The sequence below is a fragment of the Panthera pardus genome, unplaced genomic scaffold (assembly GCF_024362965.1).
Source record: "Panthera pardus isolate Hobbes unplaced genomic scaffold, ASM2436296v1 HiC_scaffold_12, whole genome shotgun sequence".
Lineage (NCBI taxonomy): Eukaryota > Metazoa > Chordata > Mammalia > Carnivora > Felidae > Panthera > Panthera pardus.
The window spans coordinates 84,380,612-84,405,048 of record NW_026526677.1 but is presented as its reverse complement, the minus strand read 5'-3'; the positions used below and the strand labels follow the sequence as shown (position 1 = coordinate 84,405,048).

The 24,437-nt window shown below is 41.5% G+C and overlaps 2 protein-coding genes across 7 annotated transcripts; one reads left to right on the top strand and one right to left on the bottom strand.

Annotated features, from left to right (window-relative positions):
• Positions 1-224: 224 nt before the first annotated feature.
• On the bottom strand, positions 225-5,647 carry THYN1 (thymocyte nuclear protein 1). Of its 3 annotated transcripts, XM_019421465.2 has the most exons (8): positions 5,539-5,647; positions 5,160-5,295; positions 3,238-3,419; positions 2,422-2,490; positions 2,022-2,156; positions 1,155-1,250; positions 751-901; positions 225-430 (listed from the first exon to the last, which is right to left on the bottom strand). In XM_019421465.2, the coding sequence occupies exons 2-8, from the start codon at positions 5,209-5,211 to the stop codon at positions 384-386; spliced, it is 732 nt and encodes a 243-aa protein (XP_019277010.2). In that variant the 5' UTR covers positions 5,212-5,295; positions 5,539-5,647; the 3' UTR covers positions 225-383. The 3 variants fall into 3 exon arrangements, with proteins under 3 accessions (XP_019277010.2, XP_053756218.1, XP_019277011.2); XM_053900243.1 differs by lacking the exon at positions 5,539-5,647 and having other exon boundaries at positions 5,160-5,532; XM_019421466.2 differs by lacking the exon at positions 5,539-5,647 and having other exon boundaries at positions 2,022-2,114; positions 5,160-5,532.
• Positions 5,648-5,708: 61 nt separating this feature from the next.
• On the top strand, positions 5,709-23,851 carry ACAD8 (acyl-CoA dehydrogenase family member 8). Of its 4 annotated transcripts, none has more exons than XM_053900240.1 (11): positions 5,711-5,871; positions 7,619-7,719; positions 8,387-8,556; positions 9,230-9,339; positions 9,736-9,812; positions 10,417-10,554; positions 14,825-14,960; positions 15,055-15,152; positions 15,532-15,684; positions 16,320-16,499; positions 19,511-20,048. In XM_053900240.1, the coding sequence occupies exons 1-11, from the start codon at positions 5,763-5,765 to the stop codon at positions 19,721-19,723; spliced, it is 1,485 nt and encodes a 494-aa protein (XP_053756215.1). In that variant the 5' UTR covers positions 5,711-5,762; the 3' UTR covers positions 19,724-20,048. The 4 variants fall into 4 exon arrangements, with proteins under 4 accessions (XP_053756216.1, XP_053756215.1, XP_019277008.2 ...); XM_019421461.2 differs by lacking the exon at positions 19,511-20,048 and adding an exon at positions 23,075-23,851 and having other exon boundaries at positions 5,716-5,871; positions 16,320-16,422; XM_053900241.1 differs by lacking the exon at positions 10,417-10,554 and having other exon boundaries at positions 5,709-5,871.
• The last annotated feature ends 586 nt before the right edge of the window (positions 23,852-24,437 follow it).

Genomic DNA, 24,437 nt, shown 5'->3' with positions numbered 1-24,437 from the left:
TTTAAAGCCCTATGGGACCCAGATGACTTCAGGGGCATCTGAGGAAGGCTGGTGTAGAAAGACAAAAGTTCATTTCAGTAGGGGTAATAGAACCCTGCACCCTGGAATTTGCTACAGTAAAGGAAGATGGTAGAGGGTAACCCTGCACCTTACTGATGGGCAGAAGATCTGCAGTGGAGTGGTCTACCACACCCAGTGCTACTTTAAAAGAAAAGCTTCCCAACTTTGATATTAATGTTTTATTGAAAAAGGTACATGAAAATCACCTACGTACACAACCCCAGGTCAACATAACAAGAAAGCCTTCTCACACCTCTTTCTGTCTTACAAAAGCTTGAATTCTTTGGAACAATGTCTTGCCTATTCCAGCAACATGGTCCCAGTTAACTTGGTTCCTTTTCCTCCAGGCTCAAAATAAAATCGAACTCCTCTACCAAAAAAGGGGGAAAAGAAAGCAAAGAATTAGGAGGTGTGTCTCTTAAACAGGGAGGTTGTGTCAGACATTTCATATTGTTACTGAGGTAGGTTGTCATTCATTCAAAAACTATGGAATGTTTTACTATGTGCCAAGCACTGCTGGGCACATAGTAATGAGTAACTCCAGACCTATTTCCTCCTTCGTGGATATTATAGGTGAGTAGACAGGCTCAAAGAGGTTAAATACTGTGCCCAAGCTTAATCAGTAATAAATGTGAGTTCACGTAGTCATTCTAGTATGTGAGTAATATAAAAGAAAGGGCCCACTCTTACCTTGGGTCAGGGGCTGAATTGAGAGTCTCTGGCGACTGAAGAGAGCCATATTTTTTAAGGGGCCTCCAGTGGCTTTGTGAGCTTGGTGATGGGTTTTGAGCTCAGCCAGGGTGATGAAACGCTTCATCATCCGAACAAATTGTACATCCACCTATGTGACAGAAAGTGTATGGGACAGAAAGACCCGTGCAGGTAGATTCTGTCCACTGTGTGCTTTAGCTTCTTATGGGAGGTTCTTATAGGTAGGGCTGCCAGTGTTCTGTTCCTATTCCCAAAGCCAGGGTAACCTCATCTGAGTAAGAACTGGACTCTATACCTTGACCTAAAGACACCCCACACCTTCTTCCTCCCTCTCTTTGTCCATTCTTTTCCTTTCATGAAATAGGAAAAATAGTAATCTTTACCATGGACCATTTGGGGTTGTCTTCCTTGCTGGATGGGTCATAATGGGGATTGTTTTTCTCAAACTGTGTGTGGTCTGGGTAAGCCTCCTTTACAATCTGAAAACAAAACCAAGTCTCCAGTCATTTGCCTGGACAGTCAGCTCCATGGCCGTTTTTCAAAAAAATTTTTTTAACGTTTATTTATTTTTGAGACAGAGCAGGAGTAGGGAGGGGCAGAGTGAGAGGGAGGCACAGAATCCAAAGCAGGCTCTAGGCTCTGACCTGTCAGCACAGAGCCCGATGTGGGGCTCAAACCCATGAACCAACCGTGAGATCATGACCTGAGCCAAAGTTGGATGCTTAACTGACTAAGCCACCCAAGCGCCCCTCCAGGGCCAATTTTTAATTCTAGTCTGACTTTCACTTCTGACCCTGCACATTCTAACCTCTTCAGCTGTGCCGTAGAGCCAATGAAGGCTCAGATATCTGGAAATAATATACAGGCAAGCATAGGAATCAATCTTATTTTGATAAAATCTTAAAAGTAATGTTCTAAAACCAAGTATTAAAGGTTATTATTGGTGCCACTGTCTTTCCACCTGCAGTTCATAATTTTATCCTAGTAACTTCTGATCTGGAAGAGCTATCATCAGGCCTGTTTTTGAGTGAAAGACCAAGGCACAGAAATGAGAAGTCTGTACCAGCGGGACCTGAAATGAAGGCCTTGTTATAGTCCTTGTCATACTGAAGAGGCCTGAGTGGTGACATCAGGGATGGGGAGGAGGGTACTTCTTTTTTGTTAACTGATTTAAGCTTTGTTCCTTTATATCTACATGAGTAAGTTTCCCTGAAGGGAGAGGGATTAAGACCAATGCCTATACAACTGACCTTCACAAGTCCTGCGATGCCTGGCTCTTTGCAGTTGCTATGGTAGAAGAAAGCTTCTTGCTCCAGCTTCATGGCTCGAAGGAAGTTCCGGGCCTGTCCCAGGGGAGAATAAACAACTACCTTCCTCCTCACCCACTGGAAAACACTAGCTGTTAGTGGAAATCAAGTCTGCTTTCCTTAGATGAGGTTTTCTTTTCTGCAGCTTGCCTTTACTGAAACACCCAGACTTGTATCCAGGCCATTTGCAAACTGCATGCAGAGTAATTAAGGTATTTTTGAATACATTTTCTATTTTATTATCTGGGCCATTGGCCAAGAGATTTTGCTACTGAATAAGTCATGGAAGGAGGCAGGCATTTACCCAACGCCTGGGTCTCAGGCCCTGCTTTTACCCTCTTACCTGGTAGTTGCGAACACCATCCCAGCATGCTGTCTGCTTGGGCTGTGCTTTAAGATCCTCGATGCTGAACTAGGCAACAGGAAATGAACCCATTCATTAAACAATCTTGACGCCAACTGGAAATAATATGGAAGTAGATAGTTTCTTCCCCTACACTGAGGGTGCTACTTGCTATAGTGGGAGTATGTAGTTTACTGGGAAGTAGTTCCGCAAAGCCACTTCTGTTGGGCACATGTAGTAAGCCTTGTATTAACTTGTTATCCTTGTTAATTAAGAAGATCAGTTGAATGGATAATCCAGATGATAATGTGTTTGTTATTTGTATTTTACTCATTAAGGTACTATATATTTCTTCTATAATATTTTTCTCCAAGCTATTATTAAAATTGGTTTATATTAATTCACTGAATAAATACTAGCTGTTGGCAGAGAAATATGTAGGATTATGGCAGGTGGCAAGAGTAAGGCAACATAAGATTGAAATGTTGCCCAGGTCAGGGTTTGGCAAACTATAGGTTTTAGGCCTGATTTTGTAAATGGTTTTATTAAAACACACCCACACCATTTATTTACATGTCGTCCATAGCCACTTTCTTGCAACAGCAGCAGAACTGCAACAGCAATGAGAAGACCTGAAAACCTAAAATATTTATTATGTTGCTGGTAATAAACCTTGCTGATTTTATTCCTTATTTCCTTATTATCTTTCCCTTAACTCTACCCTTCGGAGAAGCTGGTGGACTCTGTGGTGTCCCATATTTATTTCTTATCTAAAAAAACAGCTTGAAGGGATTAAAGACAGGTACCTGGTCTCACCTTCACATCTACACCTTTCTCTAATCGGCTTTCTGCCTCTGACTTCATCAGCCAGTAACTACTTAGATACTTCCCACAGGTTTTGGAGGCTGAAGTCTTCTGAGGGCTGGAGTTAACCACTTGAGCCGATGCCCCCACTGGGTTCTTAGTCTTGGTACGTTTTCCTGCCGGTCCCTTATTGTCTGCAATAGAAACAAACAGCAGAAACTGGTCATGCTGGCTGAGAAGTAATGTTGCATTGTGGGGAAAGCACATGCTTTGGAGTCAGACCTGGATTCAAATCCTGGATCTGTCAATTACTAGCAGTAGCAACTGAATTGCTGAACTTCAGTTTATCTATAAAAATGGGACAGGAATGCCCATCTTCACAGGGTATCTTCTGGATTATCCATTCAGTGGGATAAGAATACCTTACATGGTTGTGGGTTAGGATTGACAGTCCTAGCAGAGTTCTGACTTGTGTTAAGTAATTTTCTTTCTTTACCTCACTCTCTTTTGTGCCCTTGCTGAGGCTATTTCTCTCCAATGAGGAAGCCAAACACCTACTCCACAAACTTGTTTTAGAGATTAAGTACAATAGTGCTAACAATGGGTTTAGACAATGCCTGGCATTATAATAAATACTCAATAAATATAAGCTATTATTATAATTATCATCTCATAGTTCTTTTTTGCTTGCTCACTGTGCTTTGTGGCCTGCTTCCTTCCAGCTCCTTGAAGGTGCCAGAAGAAGCTGGATAAAACAGCTCATTCTGTACTTTGTAGACTTGGCAAAGATGACTTTATCCTAAGAGAATTAGAGAAAATGTTCCTGGAACATATTAGGCACTCAATAGCTTAATATGAGTTGTTAAATCCATACTCTATGACAGACCCTGAGCTCTATTTGTTACCCTAACAGTAACTCAGTTAATCTGTATAATGAGATATTCTGTTCATCTGCTAAATGTGTCCCAGATTACACACTTAGTAAACAATATAATCAGGAACTGTCCCCTGGTCTATCTGGATCCACCCTTAATGACTGTACCACACTGCCTCTGAATTTAGTCCCATCTCTCCTACATCAGCCCTCATTAAGTATCATTTATGGGTGTCTAATACTCAGAACCTCCCTAGCCTAGTTGATCAGGTGGTCCCTTTGGAGGTAAACACACTGCAAATACCATTATGTGTTGTTAAATAACACAATGTATTGTAGTCAATCTGGAACTTCTGCCATTCCCAAAAGTACTTTAATTGCTTTGTTTCTGCACTTCATCTACTTAGAATGCCATTCATTCTTGTGAATATAAAAATGTCATTGCATTTTCTCTGCCTGAGGAAAGACTTCCCGTTCTTTAAGGCTAGATTCAATTCCACTTCCGTTTCTGGCAGTCCTTACTGCCCTCACATCCTTAGCCATCTAGTTTCCTAGACCTTTTCACTCATGTCTGTTTGCATTCTCCATGACAGCAGAACTAGGCTTTTTTTTTTTTTTTTTTTTAATTTTAATGTTTTATTTATTTTTGAGAGAGAGCGGGACCGGGAGCTGGGGAGGGACAGAGAGAGAGGGGAACAGAAGATCTGAAGCAGGCTCTGCGCTGACAGCAGCAAGCCCTATGTGGGGCTCAAGCTCACAAACTGTGAGATCATGACCTGAGCCACTGTCTGACGTTCAACGAACTGAGCCACCCAGCAGAACTGTATGTTATTGACCTTAGTACAAGCCACCCCTTATCTACTATTGCTTTAATGAACAAACAAGAAGCTCTGGGTATAAGCTTGGTGGGAAGAATAAAGAAGATGGAAGTCAATTAGGAATAACGTAACAGAAAATCCGCGAAACGATTCTCCCGACAGACAGGGAGTTGAAAGTGAGCAGTACGAAACAGGTCCTAGAGAAACTAGGGCCGCCTTTTTGCAGCCTAGGTGCAGCTCACCTGGCCCAGCAGGCTCGGCAGACCCAGCCAGCCTCTTCCGGGGTCTCGGCATGGTGCCCCTGCGAGGGCTGAAGTGCAGAGGATTCTGGAATCAACCAAGAGTACAAGAGGCAACTCTGAATCTGCCCCCAGAAACCTGTGCAAAGCGAGATGCAGACAATGAGAGGAAGCGGAGTTTCAGTCCCGAGGGTCTTTTGCGGACCTGGACTTGGGCCCGTCAATCCTTCCCCCAGTTATCTATTCCATCTTGCATAACCTGCCGCTAACGTCTCCTCGGTTAGTAACCTGATCCTTCTCCCATTTATTCACCATTCTCCCGCTACACTGACCCAACCGCACAGCCTACACAACCCCAACCAACCACCCCAGGCTCCAGCACCTGGTCACAGCGTCCCAGTCCGGAGCATCAAGTAAGACCCGGCTCTGTTGCGCCGAGACCCCGGCATCTCTGGGAATTGTAGTCCTGCCTCTGGAGGAGGCCTCCCTGAATCTGGGCTGTGAGGGTCGCTGGATGCACTACAGCTCCCAGGGTGCACTGCGGGCCTGGCTCGTGCAGTAGCGAACGTAACCCGCTTGCAGATCCTGTGTGGAGCAGAGGCTACTATGTTGCTCAGAGGCTGCTGGAGGCTGGGAAGGCCGCTCATCTGCCTGCGTGGTGGTCTGCAGGCCCCCGCCCAGAGCGGCCGCCGGAGCTTGGTCTCCTGCATCGATCGTAAGTCTCTCCCCCGGTGTGCGGGGAGGGAATGCAGTGGTCTGCGCGCCCGTAGAGCGCATTGTCACCCCTGGCTTGTCGTGGGCCGTCACCGGGGTCATCACCCCAAGGCCCACCTGCCCTCTCCCAAGTCGGCTTCCCTCGCTGGCGGGTCTCCCATCCCGTCCACCTGGCTGGCTTCCCTTGGCCGCCCTCACTCTCTGCTGTTTCCATCTGTTGCGCCCCTGGCCCTCGTCTATTACTCTTCTACCCCATCCCCTCCGTGGTCGGGAAGCCGGGCGTCCGAATTTGTGCTCCAGGCCTTCTGCTTAAGCCCTGTCTTTCCTCCTGCCTATTTCACAGGGGCCCTCTAAAGATATATTAAGATAGGAAAATACTTTGTAGTTACAGCTTATTCTTTGCTGCTGATGCTGTTTGTTAATTGTTCAAATCTCCTTAAACGTAGTTGATATTATCGACTTCTTGATACATTTAATAAGTTTACTTGTGAAAACAGTAACTAAGGGTTTTACAATTATCCTCACAACTCTGAGGTAGATTCTGTTACGATCCCTGCTTCCTGATAAGGAGTGGATATAGAGGTGCAGAAACTCATGACTTTGTTTCATTTTATTTTGTTTTAATCATAGGTCATTTAAGGGTCATAAAGGTAGTAAGAATGTAAAAAGCCTGGTGCTGGTTGTGCTAGATGAGGGAATGCTCCTTCCTTATGTGACACAAGATTTGCTCACATAAGTTTTATGATGTAACACCTAAAACGTTTTACTATTGAAATTCCTGCAGGGAAAATAATTATTATTGCAAATGGGAAACTATGAGAATTGACAGACCTGAATGTTTTTAAGTACCAAATAATTTGGATGTGAAGAACAGAGAGTGATAGGGGCCTAGGCTGACTAGGGATAGATACCCAGCCACTTTGTGATTCTGTCAAGTACCTAAGCACATTTTTTCTTCTGAAAAAAACAAAAACAAAAACAAAACAAAACAAAAACCTTTCGAATAAATGACACTTCTTCATTGTAGAATAGGTGATGAATCCCTTAGATTACACCCAGATCTATAATATACACTAGTATAGAATACTGTTTTCTTCTCCATGTCCTAAAACTCCTTCCTAAGTTGCTGCCCTGTTCTAGCATTTAGAATTTGGTAAACAAAATTACCCTTGCTGATACCAAGGCAGGTAAGGAGTTGTTCTGGCAACAAATAGATTAAATATTAAATAGGTTAATATTAAATAACAAATAAGTTAAATATGTTGGAGTACTTCCATCAGCTAGTTGTGTAACTTCAACCAATGAGGAACTTTTTCACCTTTAAAAGAAAGTATCTCTCAATCAGTAAAATTAAAGGAAATTGTCCTTTAATGTATCATTCCACATATTAGAATATCAAATTAATGGGAGTGATTAACAAATATTTCTTTGTTTCATTGCATATTTTAATAAGTGAAAAGTGATTAAGACAATTATGATTTATATTGTATTTTATGTATCATATATTACATATATACTCATTATGTATACTTTCCTCATTCTACAGATGAGGAAATTTACTCAGTATATAGTGCAGCCCCCTCATTTTTCAATGGGATAACTGAAGTTGATTGGGGTTCCTGACTTAGCTTATTGTGTAAGAGAAATGCTGTATTAGGTCGACTGTCCCAGCTTTGTGGTTCTTGCTCTTGGCAATATCCTTCCCTGACCCCTGTCCTGGAACTGAGTATATATAATCTTGCCCACAGCTTCCATGGGACTAAATGAAGAGCAGAAGGAATTTCAGAAAGTGGCCTTTGACTTTGCTGCCCAGGAGATGGCTCCACATATGGCAGAGTGGGACCAGAAGGTGGGAGTTCTCCTTATGGCTAGATGTTCCAAAAATGCCTCATGTGGTGACCAAGATCTCCTTGTAGTCCTAACTTTTCAGTGTTTATTCTCCATGCACAGTTCTTACTGCAGATTAGAGTACTGGTAATGGCGTGATTCCTTTCCTAGAAACATCCTCATCATCTTGTAGAGACCTGTTGTTTTGTTTTTTTTTTTAACTAATTAATTATTTAAAATGTTTATTTATTTTGAGAGAGTGTGTGCAAGTCGGGGAGGGGCACAGAGAGAGGGAGAGAGAGAATCCCAAGCAGGCTCTTTCCTGTCAGCTAATATGGAGCTCCATCTCCCCATCATGAGTTCATGACCTGAGCCTAACTCAAGAGTTGGTTGCTTAACCAGCTGAGCCACCCAGGTGCCTAAGACCAGTTTTTTTTGTTTTTTTGTTTTTAATTATACAAAGATTTGGACACTCTTAAAACCAAGGCAATTCTGATAATAAAAAGAAACTTTAACACTAGAAAACCAGTACTTCCAGAATGCGTTTTAACTGTTATAGGTAACAAATAGCCTGTTATGTTAAGGGAATACTACACTCTCCCAAATGCAAACATCCTAATCCCCCATTGTGCCATTTAAAGAAAAGTCCATCTGTGAATCACTTATTGATGACCCTGTTTTTTTTGTAGGAGCTGTTCCCAGTAGATGTGATGCGGAAGGCTGCTCAGCTAGGCTTTGGGGGGGTCTATGTACGAACAGATGTAGGTGGGTCTGGACTGTCACGGCTGGATACCTCTGTCATCTTTGAAGCCTTGGCTACAGGCTGTACCAGCACCACAGCCTATATAAGCATCCACAAGTGAGTGCCAAAGCTTGGTGAGCACAACAAAGTGCTCATACCGGTTGACTGTGAAATTTTCAGATCAAGAGAGAAAAGTTCATCTTTGAAGGTTGACTGCCGTTGAGGAACCTAACTGTAAAAGTTCACACTAGGCCTGCTATTGCCTCTTGGACTGGAATCTGTCATGTTGTATGTTGCTTGGAGAATGAGGTCTGTCAGCTTTCTCTCAAATCCTAGATTGAGCTGGAACCAAATAGACTTCTCTAGGACAGTGGTTAGGGCCCTGATCCCCTCTTCCTCAACCCAAAGACAAAGCCTCCAGGAATTTGCAAAAGTACCTATATAACTCTTTGATTTTTAGGGACCTTATTGAACCTAACTAGAAGTAGCATGAACATCCAAGTGAGAAATACCTTGATCCTGATTATCTGTGGGAACTGTGTGTTCCGGGAGTATGTTTTAACCTAGGCCTTTCCTTTAAATTTGAATTTCCTCAGTGGCAGCTTTTCTCTTCCCACTCTCTCTTCTGCTTCACTCTGCTTTGCTACCTGTGTTCTCGTTCCCCAGACCTTCCCCCTTCAGATGTCTTTTTCTCCATATTAACTCTGTCATTGTTGTTTCTTCTTCTTTCTTTTTTTTTTTTTTTTTTTTTTTTTCCCTTTTGGTCTTTTCTTCTTGGTTTACCTGTCAGCATGTGTGTCTGGATGATCGATACTTTTGGAAATGAGGAACAGAGGCACAAATTTTGCCCACCGCTCTGTACCATGGAGAAATTTGCTTCCTACTGCCTCACTGAACCAGGTGGGTTTGCCACACTGCCAGCAAGATGAATCAGGAGATGCTGCTCAGGCAAAGCATATAACCCTTATTTACCATGAAGTTCAGCCATACCTGTGGCCTGATGTCACAAGACTCAGAGGCCTCTAGGCCAGAGTCTATCCAGGCTGTCGACTGGAACTTCCTTGTAGGAGGCTCACTGCAAGCCGGTGTTCTGGGAGACGGAAAATGATCTGATTGCTGTCCGCCATTTTCACCAAATACAGAGAGTTCCTTTGGCTGTCTAAGTTTCAAAGTAGGAAACACTGAGTTGTTTGTTGTAAGGAAAGATTTCCTTGGAAGTGGAGCCGTGCTGAGTGTCCCTTAACTTCACTGACTTTCTCTCCTACCCTCTCTGCTTCCTTTTGATCCCTGCCTTAGGAAGTGGCAGTGATGCTGCGTCCCTTTTGACCTCAGCGAAACAACAAGGAGATCATTACATCCTCAATGGCTCCAAGGTACCAGCATACCCACCTTACAGAATTGTTCCCATCTTCCTGCTGATATCACCTGGATCCTTGCTCTCTGCGAGTTAATATTTCCTGGGATTTTTACATGTTGGGTAGAGAATCTCTGACCTATTTCCCTTTATTTACCTTCACTTTCTCTCTCTTTTTCAAGTTTATTTATTTATTTTGAGAGAGAGGGGGAGAGAGCGCAAGTGGGGGAGGGGCAGAAGGAGAGAGACTCCCAAGCACACTCCACACTCAGTGCAGAGCCCAACACAAGGCTCCATGTCAATGACCTTGAGATCATGGCCTGAGCTGAAATCAAGAGTCAAACACTTAGCCGACTGAGCCACCCAGATGCCCCACTTTCTCTTTCTTCTGATCTGAGTCCAGATAATTTTCCTCATTTTTGTTTATCCTTTTTATAGTCTCATCAGCTAGATCCCTGATTCCCCAGTCAGCACAGGTTCTTTTTACCCCTTCTTCATTTCTCTGTGCCACCATATACCTCTTAGCAACCTACTGTTGGGAGAATCCCTATGTTTTCCCAGTTGTTAGGCTGCAGGAATGCATGTGTTTCCTGATCCTTGTGCACCCCCTCTCCAACCACCAGGCCTTTATCAGTGGTGGAGGTGAATCAGATGTCTATGTAGTCATGTGCCGAACAGGAGGACCAGGCCCCAAAGGCATCTCATGTATAGTTGTTGAGAAGGGAACCCCTGGCCTCAGCTTTGGCAAGAAGGAAAAAAAGGTGAGTGGCTAATGAACATGAAGCAATTCAAGTTCAAGCAATTCAAGAATCTGTTACCTGCCAGACCTATCTCTGTTCTATTTGTTTTGTTTTAATAGGTTCACATACTTGCTAACTTGCATTAGAGGCAGTTGCTCCTATTACAGTTTCAACAGGAGCAGGTGAAATAAAATAGGGCATGTCTACAGAAATACTATACCACTGGCAAAATGGTGGAGTTTGTCAGTAAGTTCCATAAGCCACCTGTCATTTTAGTGTGAGGGATTTCTCTATTGTCTGCCTCACCTCCACTTTTGACTTGTGTTTTTTTTATTTCATTTTTTTTAAGTTTACTTATTTTTGAGAGAGAGAGAGAGGAAGAGTGCGAGCCAGGGGAGGGGCAGAGAGAGAGGTAGAGAGAGAATCTCAAGCAGGCTCCATACTGTTAGCACAGAACCCAGTGCAGGGCTCGAACTCACGAACCATGAAATCATGATCTGAGCCAAAATCAAGAGTTGGATGCTTAACTGACTGAGCCACTCAGCCATAGCCCCTGACCTGTGTTTTTTATCCAACTTCTTATTTTAGTGCACTCTTTTATCCCAGGAAAAAATACTTACAGAAGATCTGTTGGTGACTAGAGGTCTCAGGAATGAAAAGCATATCAGCCACTTTTCTTCTTTAAATAAATATAAAATAAAACTCATTGGAGATGATTATGGGTATTTCAATAATGTAAGAAGAAGGGTGTTTCCATAGGTGGTTTGGAAAGACATTTCTAGGATTAAGAAATCCCCTAGTCAGGCCATGAATAGTAAAACTATGATTACATAACTGTAGCTGGTGGTAAGATGAGACCATTCAGATTTGTTAGGGCAGGTGACCAGAATTGTCATCTGCCTCCAATATGTACTGTTACAGTTATGACTTTGGGGGAGATTTCAGGTAATGAAATGACCCCTAAATGTACTTCTCCTTTCATAGCTCCTAGGGTTTCCATATTTCCCTTCATGAGCCTTCCTGATATTTTATAAACTGCCAAAGAGTTAGAAGTATTAGTGCCCCTTATCTTTTATAGGATAATAGGTTTTTACTAGATTCCTGCCATGTACAAAGCCTGATGCTGGCTCCTGGGATGGGAAGGATACAAAAGTCACTCCTAGCCTTGTCTGAAATTATAAGACATATGCTGTCTCACATGTATAATGTATGTGAAGTTATACAGCTATAAGATATCTTAATTCTAGGAATGTCTGCTTTGGGCCATATGACATAGATCAACTTACATAGTCTGGCACATAATTTTACAGGATTGAGTTATGCTGATTCAGGTTGTCTGTGCTTATAAAGGTAGTGATGATTGTTTCAATACACAAGGGTAGTATCCACCTCAGTATTCTGTTGACAGACTACCAAAGCTATCAAGTTTAGTGCCTAGAGAAAAGTTGTAAATAAGTTCCAGAAACAAAAAGTATATCTTTTCTTCCTTTCATTTTCTATTTTCTCTCACTTTTTAAGTGTATACATTTTCTTTTTTTGTTGTCTTTTTTTAATTATTAGTTTTGCTTTATATATGTTTCAATGTAAGGGAAATCTGGAAGGACATCTATTTATGCATTTGACAGCTGGTGAATGCCCACTGTGTGCCAAGCATTCTTCTAAACAGTAGGGATGGAGCAGTGAACAAAGACAAGCTCTGCCCCCATGGAATTAACCTTCCAGCAAGCAGAGATAAGCCACAGACAGGTGAATAAGCCACAGGGACAATAGAGAAATCCCTCACACTAAAATTTCTGGAAGTGTTCTGTGCTACAGAGGAGATAAAACAGGTTGATAGGATACTGATTGAGGAGAGCTTGGGAGCTTCTACAATAGACCTGAACTCTGAGAGGTCATGACTTTTGAGATGAGATCCCAAGTATATTAGAAGGAACAACCATAGGAAGAATTCTGGGCAGAGACAACAAATAGACAGATGGCCTATTTGGGAAACGGAAAAAATGTTCAGTATGGTCCTAGAGAAGTGAGCAAATAAAAGAATGGTGTGGGTGTAGGATGAAATTGGACAGCAAGCAGGGCCTTGTAGGCCGAGATGAAGAGTCACCCATTGATCCCCATGGTTGACCTGACTGTTCTGGTGACCCAAGAAGCCAGCCTTTCTCCCTGTTCCATGCCATCTTTCCTGCAAGGATGGCTGTGACTTGGCATATTTAACACATTATATAGCTGAGAGCTTTAAACTACTAGTTTTGCATTGACTTTATGGGAAGGTAATGAGGACTTTATATTGGATTTAATTGTTAAAAGGTTTTGCATAGAAGAATGAGTTTTGTCATGGGAGGGCTGGAAGTGAGGACTCCCAGAAGAGGGAATGAAGATAATATGTAGGACAGAAGTCAAGAGTGACAGAAGGAATGGGCTCTAGTGGTAGTGGTCCAGCAGTTCAGGGCCTTCAGAAAGGGAAATGGGATATCTGTTCTCACTGGCTAAAGCTACCCAGGGGCCCAGATAGGATTAGGAAAAGAATTCTCTGCATAGGGGAGGAAGGTAGATGTTTTTATAGTAAGGGGTTAGAAGTGAAGAGGTAGCAGGTATTTGTTTTGAGCTCTTTAGAAGTATTATTAAAATAATAATTTTTGTTTCAGTCTTGCTTTCAGGTATTTATTTGGGGAGATAAGTTCTCAGGTAACCCCTATACAGGCCAATATTGGGAGGTTTGAGACTTGTAGAGATTATGGGAGCCTAAAAGAGAAGTTCAGTGTTGGCTCAAGTGACCTAGAAGGCCTCAGGAGGTTTCATTTAAGCCAGACTTTGATAGAGAGAGCAGAATAAGCAAAATATGGATTGAAAAAAACCTAGTGGCACAGTACACAGACCAGTTTGAGTTGAGACTACCAATAGGTGACCAATAGAAGAAAAGGCTGGTAAAGAAGGACGGGCCCAAATTGTAGAAGACCCTAAATGAAAGGTTGAGGAATAAAGTTTATTTGCCAACAGAGGGAGCTATTGAGTGTTTTTATGTAAAGAAATGGTCAAGTAAAGGCAGTAGTGTTTACAGAGCTATACGAGAAGCGGGAAATTTTACATAGTCTTGTGTTTTTAAAAATCTGCCGCATTGAGCCTTAGAGTTCTTTGAAACCTTGAAGTACCTTGAAGAAGAGATAAAGAGGATCAAGTAGTGAGGGTCTTTATCTATTTATATATGACACTTGTGAATAAGATTTTATTTGAAGAAAGTGGCCCTGCTGGCTTTCCAGTCCAGTTTTCTTACATAAAGGAAAACCGAGGCCCCAAAGAAATCAAGTGATTTGTTCAGAGATAAATACAGCTAGTTAGTTTCATAACATGGACTACATCTTAGGTATTTAGAATTCTCTCTGGGCTCGTGGCTGACATATTCAGCAATGTCCTGGTAAATCAGCTCTCCAGGAAAAACAAAAACCAAAACACTCATCTGTAAAGCCACCAACCTGTTATCACTGAATGCCACGTTAGGAAAAGATGTGTGTAATTGGCTCATGTGAGCTGCTGACAGCACGTCATTAGATCTCTCTGCAGCCAAACACTCAACCAGGTATTGCCAGCACAGTGAGTGTTATTCCTCTCATCTAATGATAACAATCTTAGAAGTAACACTAAGCTTTTAAAAGGAGAAGTGTGACTGTTGTTCTTGATAATCCTTGTTATCCTTATAGAAGGACAAATCAAATAATCCTTATATTGTCTATGTTTTTTTTTTTTTAATGTTTGTTTATTTTTGAGAGAGGGAGAGAGAACACACAAGCAGGAGAGGGGCAGAGAGAGAGGGAACAGAGGATCCAAAGGGACTCTGTGCTGACAGCAGAGAACCCAACACAGGGCTCAAACTCACGAAATGTGAGATCATCACCTGAGCCAAAGTGGGACACTTAACCAAGTGTGCCACCCAGGCGCTCCCCGCCCCCAACTTTTTTTTTTTTTAAATAAAAGAATATACTTGTAGAGGCACTAAAAATGAGGACAGTTCTGCCCCAATCCTCAAAGAAATCATGAGAAATGTTTGTGGATAGGTTAGTCTGGTAAAATAGACATTAGAAGGCAGATAATATGTTAAAAAATGTTTCACTGAAAAAACAATCTATGACAATTGACAAGTGTTTAAGTCTGAACTTTTGTATTGTCTCTGATTTTAAGTTCTCAAGGTCTAAGTCCCAGGATAATGGAACCTGTACTTCACAGGGCTTCATCAACAGAGAACGGTGCCCTAAATGCTGCCCTGTTGGGCAGCCATACAGTCCCTGATTTTTGCCAGGTGGGGTGGAACTCACAGCCAACCCGCGCCGTGATCTTTGAAGACTGTGCAGTCCCCATGGCCAACAGAATTGGGGATGAAGGGCAGGGCTTCATCATTGCCATGAAAGGACTGAATGGAGGGAGGATCAATGTTGGTGAGAACACAACAGGATGGGGCAGGGAGGTAGCGGACTCCAGCAGGCAGCACTGTGCTGGCTCACTTGAAATGTTGGCACTCTTCCTTTCCAGCTTCCTGCTCTCTAGGAGCTGCTCATGCTTCGGTCATCCTCACCCGAGACTACCTCAATGTTCGGAAGCAGTTTGGAGAGCCTCTGGCCAGTAACCAGGTCATTTCCCAGATGCCCCTGCATTTGCTTTCAGCTCTGTATGAGATCTGCTTTGTGGTCCACATCCTCTAGGAGGGTGAGGCTGTGATTTCTCATTGGAATTCTGCCCCCATCTTAGAACTTATGTTCTAATTTTATCAGTAATCTTTTTCAGGAGGTAATATTGAAGTGCAGGGCAAGCGAAGTGGTCTTAGAACTCACAAGGTGATACATTTTCTCTGTAGAAGATACATTTGTCTGCAAAGTCTGAAGGAGACTTTGAAGCTTGGGGTCACTTAGAAAAGGTACCTCATCAGAGAAGGCTTATGGAGGTCCCCAGATCAGGTGCTGGTCTAAGCCTGTCTATCTTGTCTGGTTCTCTTCTCCCCTGTTCCTGCAGTACCTGCAATTCAAACTGGCTGATATGGCAACAAGGCTGGTGGCCTCGAGGCTGATAATCCGCAGTGCAGCAGTAGCTCTGCAGGAGGAGCGGGAAGATGCAGTGGCCCTGTGCTCCATGGCCAAGCTCTTCGCTACAGATGAATGCTTTGCTGTGCGTGATGGTGCCCTCTGGCTGTCTTGGGTGGACAGGGACCAGCTTTTGGGTCCAGGGATGTTGAGAGCCATTAGTTAACTCCTCGGATGCTGCAGAGATTGCCTTGGGGCTTACGGATATAAATGAACAAATAAGAGGTCTGCTTGGGAGCTGACTTTTTATCTGCCCTGTGCCATTGCACACTCCACTCTGGCACTGTTAATTGATTGTGTTCTAGATGAGACACTTCTTTTGGAAGAAGGTTCAGAGCCTTCCAGTGCCTCTTGTTCAAATTTAGCACTATGCTGTGTTTAAAATGTCAAGGGCTAAGCCATTTCCACATGAGGCTTCATTGCCACTAGATGACACCATGACTTCACATAATCCCAGCCAAAGTGCTTGTGGGCAGCCTCTCCCCTGCAGATAATAAGCAAGAAAGGCAGAGCTTTCTGAGTTGCCCGCCTGGTGGGAACTGGTAAGTTTAGTAGTTGTTGTCCAATCACACAGAATACAGAGCCCCTTTTTGAGCTTGGCTGGTTATCTGTAGGTTGTTCTCCCTCATATTAGTTTATAGGAGGCTGGGGTGGAAGGAGAAGCCACTTGTTCCATAGTCTTCCCAAAATCAGAGATGTGTAGTCCCTATCTCCCTGCAGATCTGCAACCAGGCTTTACAGATGCATGGAGGCTATGGCTACCTGAAGGACTATGCTGTTCAGCAGTATGTGCGAGACTCCAGGGTCCATCAAATCCTAGAAGGTAAAAATTGCCAGAGGTTATTCTCCAGAATGGTTATAGGGTCACCACTTTCCCTGGCCTGTCTGTCCCTATGCTGGCTGGTTCTCAGATCCTGTCTGTCTTTTGCCTTCCTCCTTCCTCTTTTTCCTGACCCTACTCTGGAAGTGCTTTTTGATGCCATACAAGAGCACTATCCTGGGAGTCAGGAGGCTCTGCTTTGTCACCAGAAATAAGCTGCCAAATCACTCCATTTCTACTCTTTTTCTTTGCAAACTTTAGAGAACATTCAAACTCAGGTAATACATGAGAAAGCATTTTGAAAACTGCAGCAGTAACTGTTCTTTACTCTCATAAAGTACTTGGTCCTCAAGGATCCCCAAACTTCGGTACAGTAATTAACACAGCAAATGTGAGCTAATTTGATCACCAGGAACCTCTATAAATTCATATCTTTATAATATGACTAATGGATTTTTCAGTAAACTAAATCATATGGGTATCTTCTTGGTAATCACAGAGTGGATTGGTCTGGGAAATGTGTAAGCTGTTGGAGTATGGCTCAGGGCATGGCCTTCTCCACACTCCACACCAGTGACTCCTGTCCCAGTTAGTGTAAACAGCCAGGGGTGCTCACACTGTAGAAGAGCCAGATGGGGCAGAGGCTTGTCTAAGTGACTTTCAGTGGTGCGATGTGGGGCTGCTTCCATGGTGGCAGAGAGGCTTGTGGGCATTGGTCTCTCTGCCATTTTCAAAGCATTCTTCTCAAACCTGAAGAAGTGTCAGAATCACCTAGAGGGCTTGTGAAAACAGATTGCTAGGCTCTGTGCCCAGAAGTTCTCACTCAGTAGGTCTTGGGTAGGCCTAAAAATTTGCATCTCTAACAAGTTTTCAAACGAGACTGTCACTGTGTGTCTGGGAACACCACTCTGAAACTGAACCCACTGCTCTGATGTGATGACCAAATCACAGTTTGTAAAAGTTAGAGTTCGCTTTCTTCTGCAAACCCCATTCCTGAAGCACATCGATGAGGTCAGTCACTCTTGCTCAAATTCTTCTGATTACTCCTGTGGTTGTTTCCTTACCCAGCTTTTATGAGTGTGTGAGACTTCACCTTTATTCTAACTCTGCCTTTTAACCTTATAAGAAGAAATGGGAAAGGCCAGATACATAGATTTCAGGCCATGCCATCATCCACTTCTAGAAAATTTGGGGCACTGGTCTTGATCACTTTGTTTCATTGTGGACTTCGTTACTGGATAAATCTGAAATTTTGGCTTGGTTTTATTCGAGATGTGTGATTACTCATTCCTCATGGGGGTTCATATTTCTCTTTGCATTAAAACCCACTGTAAAAATGAAGCAAGAAGTTGACCCCTCCTTTCAGGGAAAATGTTTTTGTTTGTTTTTTTAAAATTCAGTGTTGGGGTGCCTGGGTGGCTCAGTCAGTTAAGCAACTGACTTCGGCTCAGGTCATGATCTCCTGCTTCAGATTCTGTGTTGCCCTCTCTCTCTGTTCCTCCCTTGCTCGTTCTCTGTCTCTCTGTGTCTCTCAAAAATAAATAAACGTTAAAAATTTTAAAAATAAAATAAAAAATTCAGTGTTTTTGTTTGTTTGTTTGTTTTAAGATTTTATTTTTAAGTAATCTCTACACCCAACATGGGGCTCAAGCTCACAACCCAGAGATCAAGAGTTGCATGTTCCACTGACTGAGCCAGCCAGGCATCCCTAAAATTTATTTTTCTGATTACCAATGAAATTGGTATATTTATTGTTGAAAACTCATAAAATATAGGAAAAGTAAAAAAAAAAAAAAAATGACTCATGTGTCCACATTCAGAATTCATATTTTAGATTATTTATATATGTAAGTCCAAAATATCTCCTTTGGTGCTTTTTCTGTGCTTTTGTAGGTGCATTTTCTTAATGTGAGGCATAGTGGCCATACAATATTATAATAGTTTCAGGTGGACAGCATAGTAATTTGACAATTGAAATAGTTTGAGAAGGAAAGGTATTAACTCTTCTTTAATGTTTGTAGCTGTCCAGTCCTTGACTTTTCTTTGTTGGGAGGTTTTTGATTGCCAATTCAATTTTGTTACTAGTAATCAGTCTGTTCAGATTTTTTTAGGCTCCATGCTCAGCACAGAGTCCCGTGCGAGGCTTGAACTGACATCCCTGAGACAAAGACCTGAGCTGAGATCAAGAGTCAGACACTTTATTTATTTATTTTTTTTTTTAATTTTTTAATTTATTTTTTTAATATATGAAATTTACTGTCAAATTGGTTTCCATACAACACCCAGTGCTCATCCCAAAAGGTGCCCTCCTCAATACCCATCACCCACCCTACCCTCCCTCCCACCCCCGATCAACCCTCAGTTTGTTCTCAGTTTTTAAGAGTAGGAGTCAGACACTTAACTGACTGAGCCACCCAGGTGCCCCCAGCCTGTTCACATTTTCTATTTCTTCCTGATTCAGTCTTGGAAAATTGTATGTTTCTAGGAATTTATCTGTTTCTTTCTTCAGGTTGTCCCGTTTTGTTGGCATATCATTTTTTGTGGTAGCGTCTTAAATCCTTTATGTTTCTGTGGTGTTGGTTGTAACTTCTTACCTTTTATTTCTGATTTTACTTATTTGAGTCTTCTCTCTCTCTCTTTTTTCTTTTCTTTTTTTTTCTTAATAAGGCTGGCTAGGCGTTCATCAATTTTGTATATCTTTCCAAAGAACAAACTCTTGGTTTCACTGATCTTTTCTATTGTTTTTTTAGTCTCTATTTCATTTATTTCTGCTCTGATCTTTGTTATTCCCTTCCTTTTACTAACTTTGAGTTTGTTCATTCTTTTTTACAAATTCCCTTAGGTATACAGTTAGATTGTGTGTTTGAGATTTGTTTCTTTTCTTTTTTTTTTTTTTTTTAATGCTTATTTATTTTTGAAACAGGGAGAGACACAGAGAGACAGAGCATGAGCAAGGGAAGGGCAGACACACACACACACACACACACACACACACACACACACACACAGAATCTGAAGCAGGCTCCAGGCTCCAAGCAGTCAGCACAGAACCTGACGCAGGGCTCAAACTCACAAACCATGATATCATGACCTGAGTCCCAGCCAGACGCTTAACCAACTGAGCCACTCAGGCAACCCTGAGATTTGTTTCTTGAAGAGGGCCCATATCAGTATAAACTTGCCTGTTAGAACTGCTTTTGTTCTGCCCCAAAGATTTTGGAATGTTGGCTTTCCATTTTCAGTTGTCTCATGCTATTTTATTTATTTCCTTTTTGATTTCTTCATTGGCCCATTGGTCGTTTAATAGCAGGTTGTTTAGCCTCCACATGTTTTACACCATTATGGTTGAAAAAGATGCTTAATATGATTTCAGTCTTCTTAAATTTATTAAGACTTGTTTTGTGGCTTCACATGTGATCTGTCTCAGAGAATGTGCACTTCCATGTGCACGTGAACAGGATATGTGTTCTCACCTTTTTGGATGGCATGTTCTGTATATATCTGTGATATCCTCAAGTCCTATCTGTTCTAAGGCATCATTCAAAGCCATTGTTTGTTTATTGATTCTCTGTCTGGATGACCTATCCATTGATGTAAGTGGGGTGTTAAATTTTCTTACTATTATTGTATTACTGTTAATTTCTCTCTTTATGTCCATTAGTATTTGCCTTATATATTTAGGTGCTCTTGTGTAGGGTGCATCAATATTTATAATTGTTATATCCTCTTGTTCGGTTGATCCTGTTATCATTATGTAATTACCTTTTTCATGTTTTGTTATAGTCTTTATTTTAAAGCCTATTTTGTCTGATATAAGTATTGCTTCCCTAGCTTTTTAAAAAAATTTCATTAGTATAGAAGATCTTTTTCCATCCCTTCACTTTCAGTCTGTATGAGTCTTTAGGTCTGAAGTAAGTCTCCTATAGGCAGTTTATAGATGGATCTTGTTTTTTAATCCATTCAGTCACCTTTTGTCTTTTGATTGGAGCATTTAGTCCATTTATATTTAAAGTAACAGTAATATTGATAGCTATGTACTTATTGCCATTTTGTTAATTGTTGTCTGGTTGTTTTTGTTCAGTTTCTTTTTTCTTTTCTTTCTGTCTTCCCTTGTGATTGATGACTTACCTTAATGTTATGCTTGGATTCCTTTCTCTTTATTTTTTGTGCATCTCTTACAGGTTTTTGGTATGTGGTTACCATGAGGTTCATGTATAACACCGTATGTATATAGCAGTCTATTTTAAGTGATGTTTGCTTATATTCAAACACATTATAAAAGCACTACATTTTTAGTACCTCCCCCATTTTATGTATTTGATGTCATATTTTATATCTTATTTTATGAGTCCCTTAACTAATTTTTAGATATAAGTGATTTTACTATTTTTTTCTTTTAACCTTCACACTGGCTTTATAAGTGATTGATTTACTACCTATATTACGTTTGCTTTCACCAGTGAAATTTTTCCTTTCATAATTTGCTTACTTCTAGTTGTTGCCTTTTTTTTTTTTTTTTCAACTTAAAGAAGTTCCTTTAACACTTCTTATGAGGGCAGTTTAGTGATGATGAACTCCATTAACTTTTGTTTGTCTGGGAAATCCTTCACTTCTCCTTCAGTTCTAAATGAAAACCTTGCCAGTAGACTATTCAAGGTTTTAGGTTTTTTCCCTTTCAGCACTTTGAATATATCATGCCACTCCCTTCTGGCAGCAAAGTTTCTGCTGAAAAACTGCTCTTACCTTTCTGGGTACTTTCCCTTTTATATAACTATTTGCTTTTCTCTGGCTGCTTTTAAGATTTCTCTTTATATGTAATTTTTACTATTTTAATTATATTATATTATATTATATTATATTATATTATATTATATATATTATATGTCATGGTTTATCTTGTTTGGGGCTTCCTTTGCTTCCTGAAACTAGATGTCTGTTTTCTTCCCCAGAGTACAGAAGTTTTCAGCTATTACTTCTTAAAATCAGTTTTCTGCATCTTTCTCTTTCTCTTCTCCTTCTGGGACCCCAATAATGCAAATGTTAGTATGCTTGATGTTGTCACAGAGGTCCCTTAACCTATTTCTTTAACTCTTTTTCTTTTTGCTGCTCATCTTGGGCACTTTACACACTACCCTGTCTTCCAGATTGCTGATCCATTCTGAATCTTCTGATGTTAATTCCCTTTAGTGTATTTTTCATTTCAATTACTGTACTCTTCAACTACTTTTTGTTTTATATTTTCTGTCTCTTTGCTGAAGTTCTCACTAAGTTCATCCAGTCTTCTCTCAAGGCCGTGAGCATCTTTATGATCATTATTTTGAAAGTTTATCAAGTAGATTGCTTATCTGTTTTATTTATCTGTTCTATTTATCAGTTCTTTTACTGAGGTTTTACCTTGTTCTTTCACTTGGAGCATATTCTTGTCTTCTCATTTTTGTTTTTGTGTATTAGATATCCCAGCTGTGTCTCCTGGTCCTGAAAATAATGTCCTGTATAGAAGGCATCTCGCTGGTCACTAGAACCAAGCATTCCAGGGGTGTCCCCTATATAGGATGTATGTGTCCTACTGTTGTATCTGTGCTGGTGGGTGGTGTTAGCTCCCACTGTGGCTGGCTACCAGGCCCAGCTCTGGGTCGTCTGGGGGTGCTAGTGGGCAGCAGTCACTTTGGGCAGGAGCGGGTACTGATCCAAGGTGACCTGCTGAATATGGTGGGTGGTATCTGCTTGAAGAGACATCTATCTGCTGGGTTGAGTGTGTTAAGCAGGGAAGGTCTGCGGAGGAATGCCAGGGTGGGACAAACAGTGCTAGCAAGGTAGGTGGAGAGTGTCAGATCTTGGTCCCGCAAGCATCTCGCTAACTAAGCTGTAGGAGTACAAGAAAAATGCACTTGCCAACACTTTCATTCCCAAAGTTCCTACAGATCCCTGTCCCTCTGGCACACACTCAAACATTAGTCATTAAGTCTCCCTCATGTATGGCCCAGGAGCTTCTCAAACAACTACCTCTGTCCTGAGCTCCGAGTGACTGATATTGTGTGTGGGCCCTTTCAGTTTCCTGTAGCTCCCTGGCTCTCCTGGAGTTAAGCCCCACTAATTTGCAAAGCCAGACAATATGGGGCCTCATCTTTCCAGTGAAGATCCCCAGGGCAGAAGGTGCCTGATGTGAGACTTGAACTTTTCACTCCTCAGGAAGGACCTCCACACCTGTGATATCTTCCTGCTTATGGGTCACTACAATGGGGTGTTTTGGCTCTTGACCATCTCTCCCCTTCCTACCCTCCTCAATGTGATGTTTTCTTTATATCTTTAGGTGTGGAATAGCTGTTCTGCTAGAGTTCAGGGTCTCAGAGTTAGTTGCACTGTATGTAGTTTCAGCCTTAGTGTGTCCATGGGAGGAGGTAAGCTCAGCATCTTCCTACTCAGTCATCTTCCCTCTCCCAAGAGAGGTGTTTTTAAGGGTACGTTTATTTCTTCCTGACATTTTTCTGTGCTTTGGAAAGTAGTCTGTGATAATCCCATCCCTCTCAGTGTTAAAGCAACAATTGTAGTTTACACCTACTCCTATCCTGAGTGAGGCTTGGAGCACCCTAGTTAGAGGTTTACGGAGCTCTCAGACTTTGCTGCAACTAAATCCTTATTCTTTCTGTCTTTGCAGGTAGCAATGAAGTGATGAGGATGCTGATCTCTCGAAGCCTGCTTCAGGAGTAACACCCAGACTTGATGTTCAGGCATGACATTTAATGTACAACTTGAATGAGCATTGAGTGGTTCATGTGGACTGTTGTGTTCCAGTTGAGTCATGGATTAGATTGGAGGCCTGAGCTCTTTCACCTGGGCCCTTCATCTGTATGTTGGGAGCAGCATCAGCTAAAGGACTGGGACAGAGTCTTGAGCAGAACTGGAGGAGCTGCCCTGACTGGGAGTATCACAAGTAGACATACTACCTTGTTTTCCTAATGCAGAAAGATGACCAGTAAAGATTCATCACCAAATCAACGTTCTCTCTTGGATCTACATTGTCTTGACTTGTGTGCATTTTGCTGGTTCCCCGAATCCTGCTTCCAGGGGTCTGGATATTTCCATTGAGGGTTTTTCCTGATTATAAAGCAAAGGTGTAGGACAGGAGAAATGGAGAAAAATGTAGTTTTATCTTTTGCTGTCCTCTGAACCTCAGCTAAACATGCAGAAGGTTTCTGTGGGTTGCATTTTCTTTGTAGTACTGCTGTGAATGTGAATGATGATAATATGAGTATTCAGGCAACCTAACTCCTAAACTGTGATTTAGGGGATAACCATACTTGTAGACTTGTGAACATCAAAGGCTGAGATTATGTGGAACTCTGAATATTTGTTGTATTCTTTTTTAGAAGTATATGATCTAGGAATGTTATTCAAGTTTCTATAACCCTTCCTGATAAGTACTTTGAGCATATTTTTTTTCTGCATTTTTCTTTCCTTTCTTGAAGTTGCTCCTCTTTACAAATATTTTAGTCATTATAAATATTTTAGTCACTATATTGATAAATAAAATCTATCCCCCTCAGTATCATCTCCAGTTCTGTTGAAGTTAATTTTTATTTTTAAAAAAATTTTTTTAATGTTTTATTTATTTTTGAGAGAGAGAGAGAGACAGAGTATGAGTGGGGGGAGGGTCAGAGAGAGAGGGAGACACAGAATCTAAAGCAGGTTCCAGGCTCTCACCTGTCAGCACAGAGCCCGACACAGGGCTTGAACTCATGAACCACGAGATCATGACCTGAGCCAAAGTCAGATGCTTAACCAACTGAGCCACAGGTGCCCTAAAGTTAGTTTTTATTTTATCCTCTAAGCCTTTACAACAATTTAAAAAAAATTTTTGATATTTAATTAAACATTTAACTAGATTTTGGAATAATAAAAAATCTCTTCTTAACCAAAATAGCTTATAAATAATAGGCTCCTTATATTACTAATGGATTTTTAAATTAAGAATTGTTTATGGGTTACCTGAATGGCTCAGTCGTTGAGTGTCCAACTCT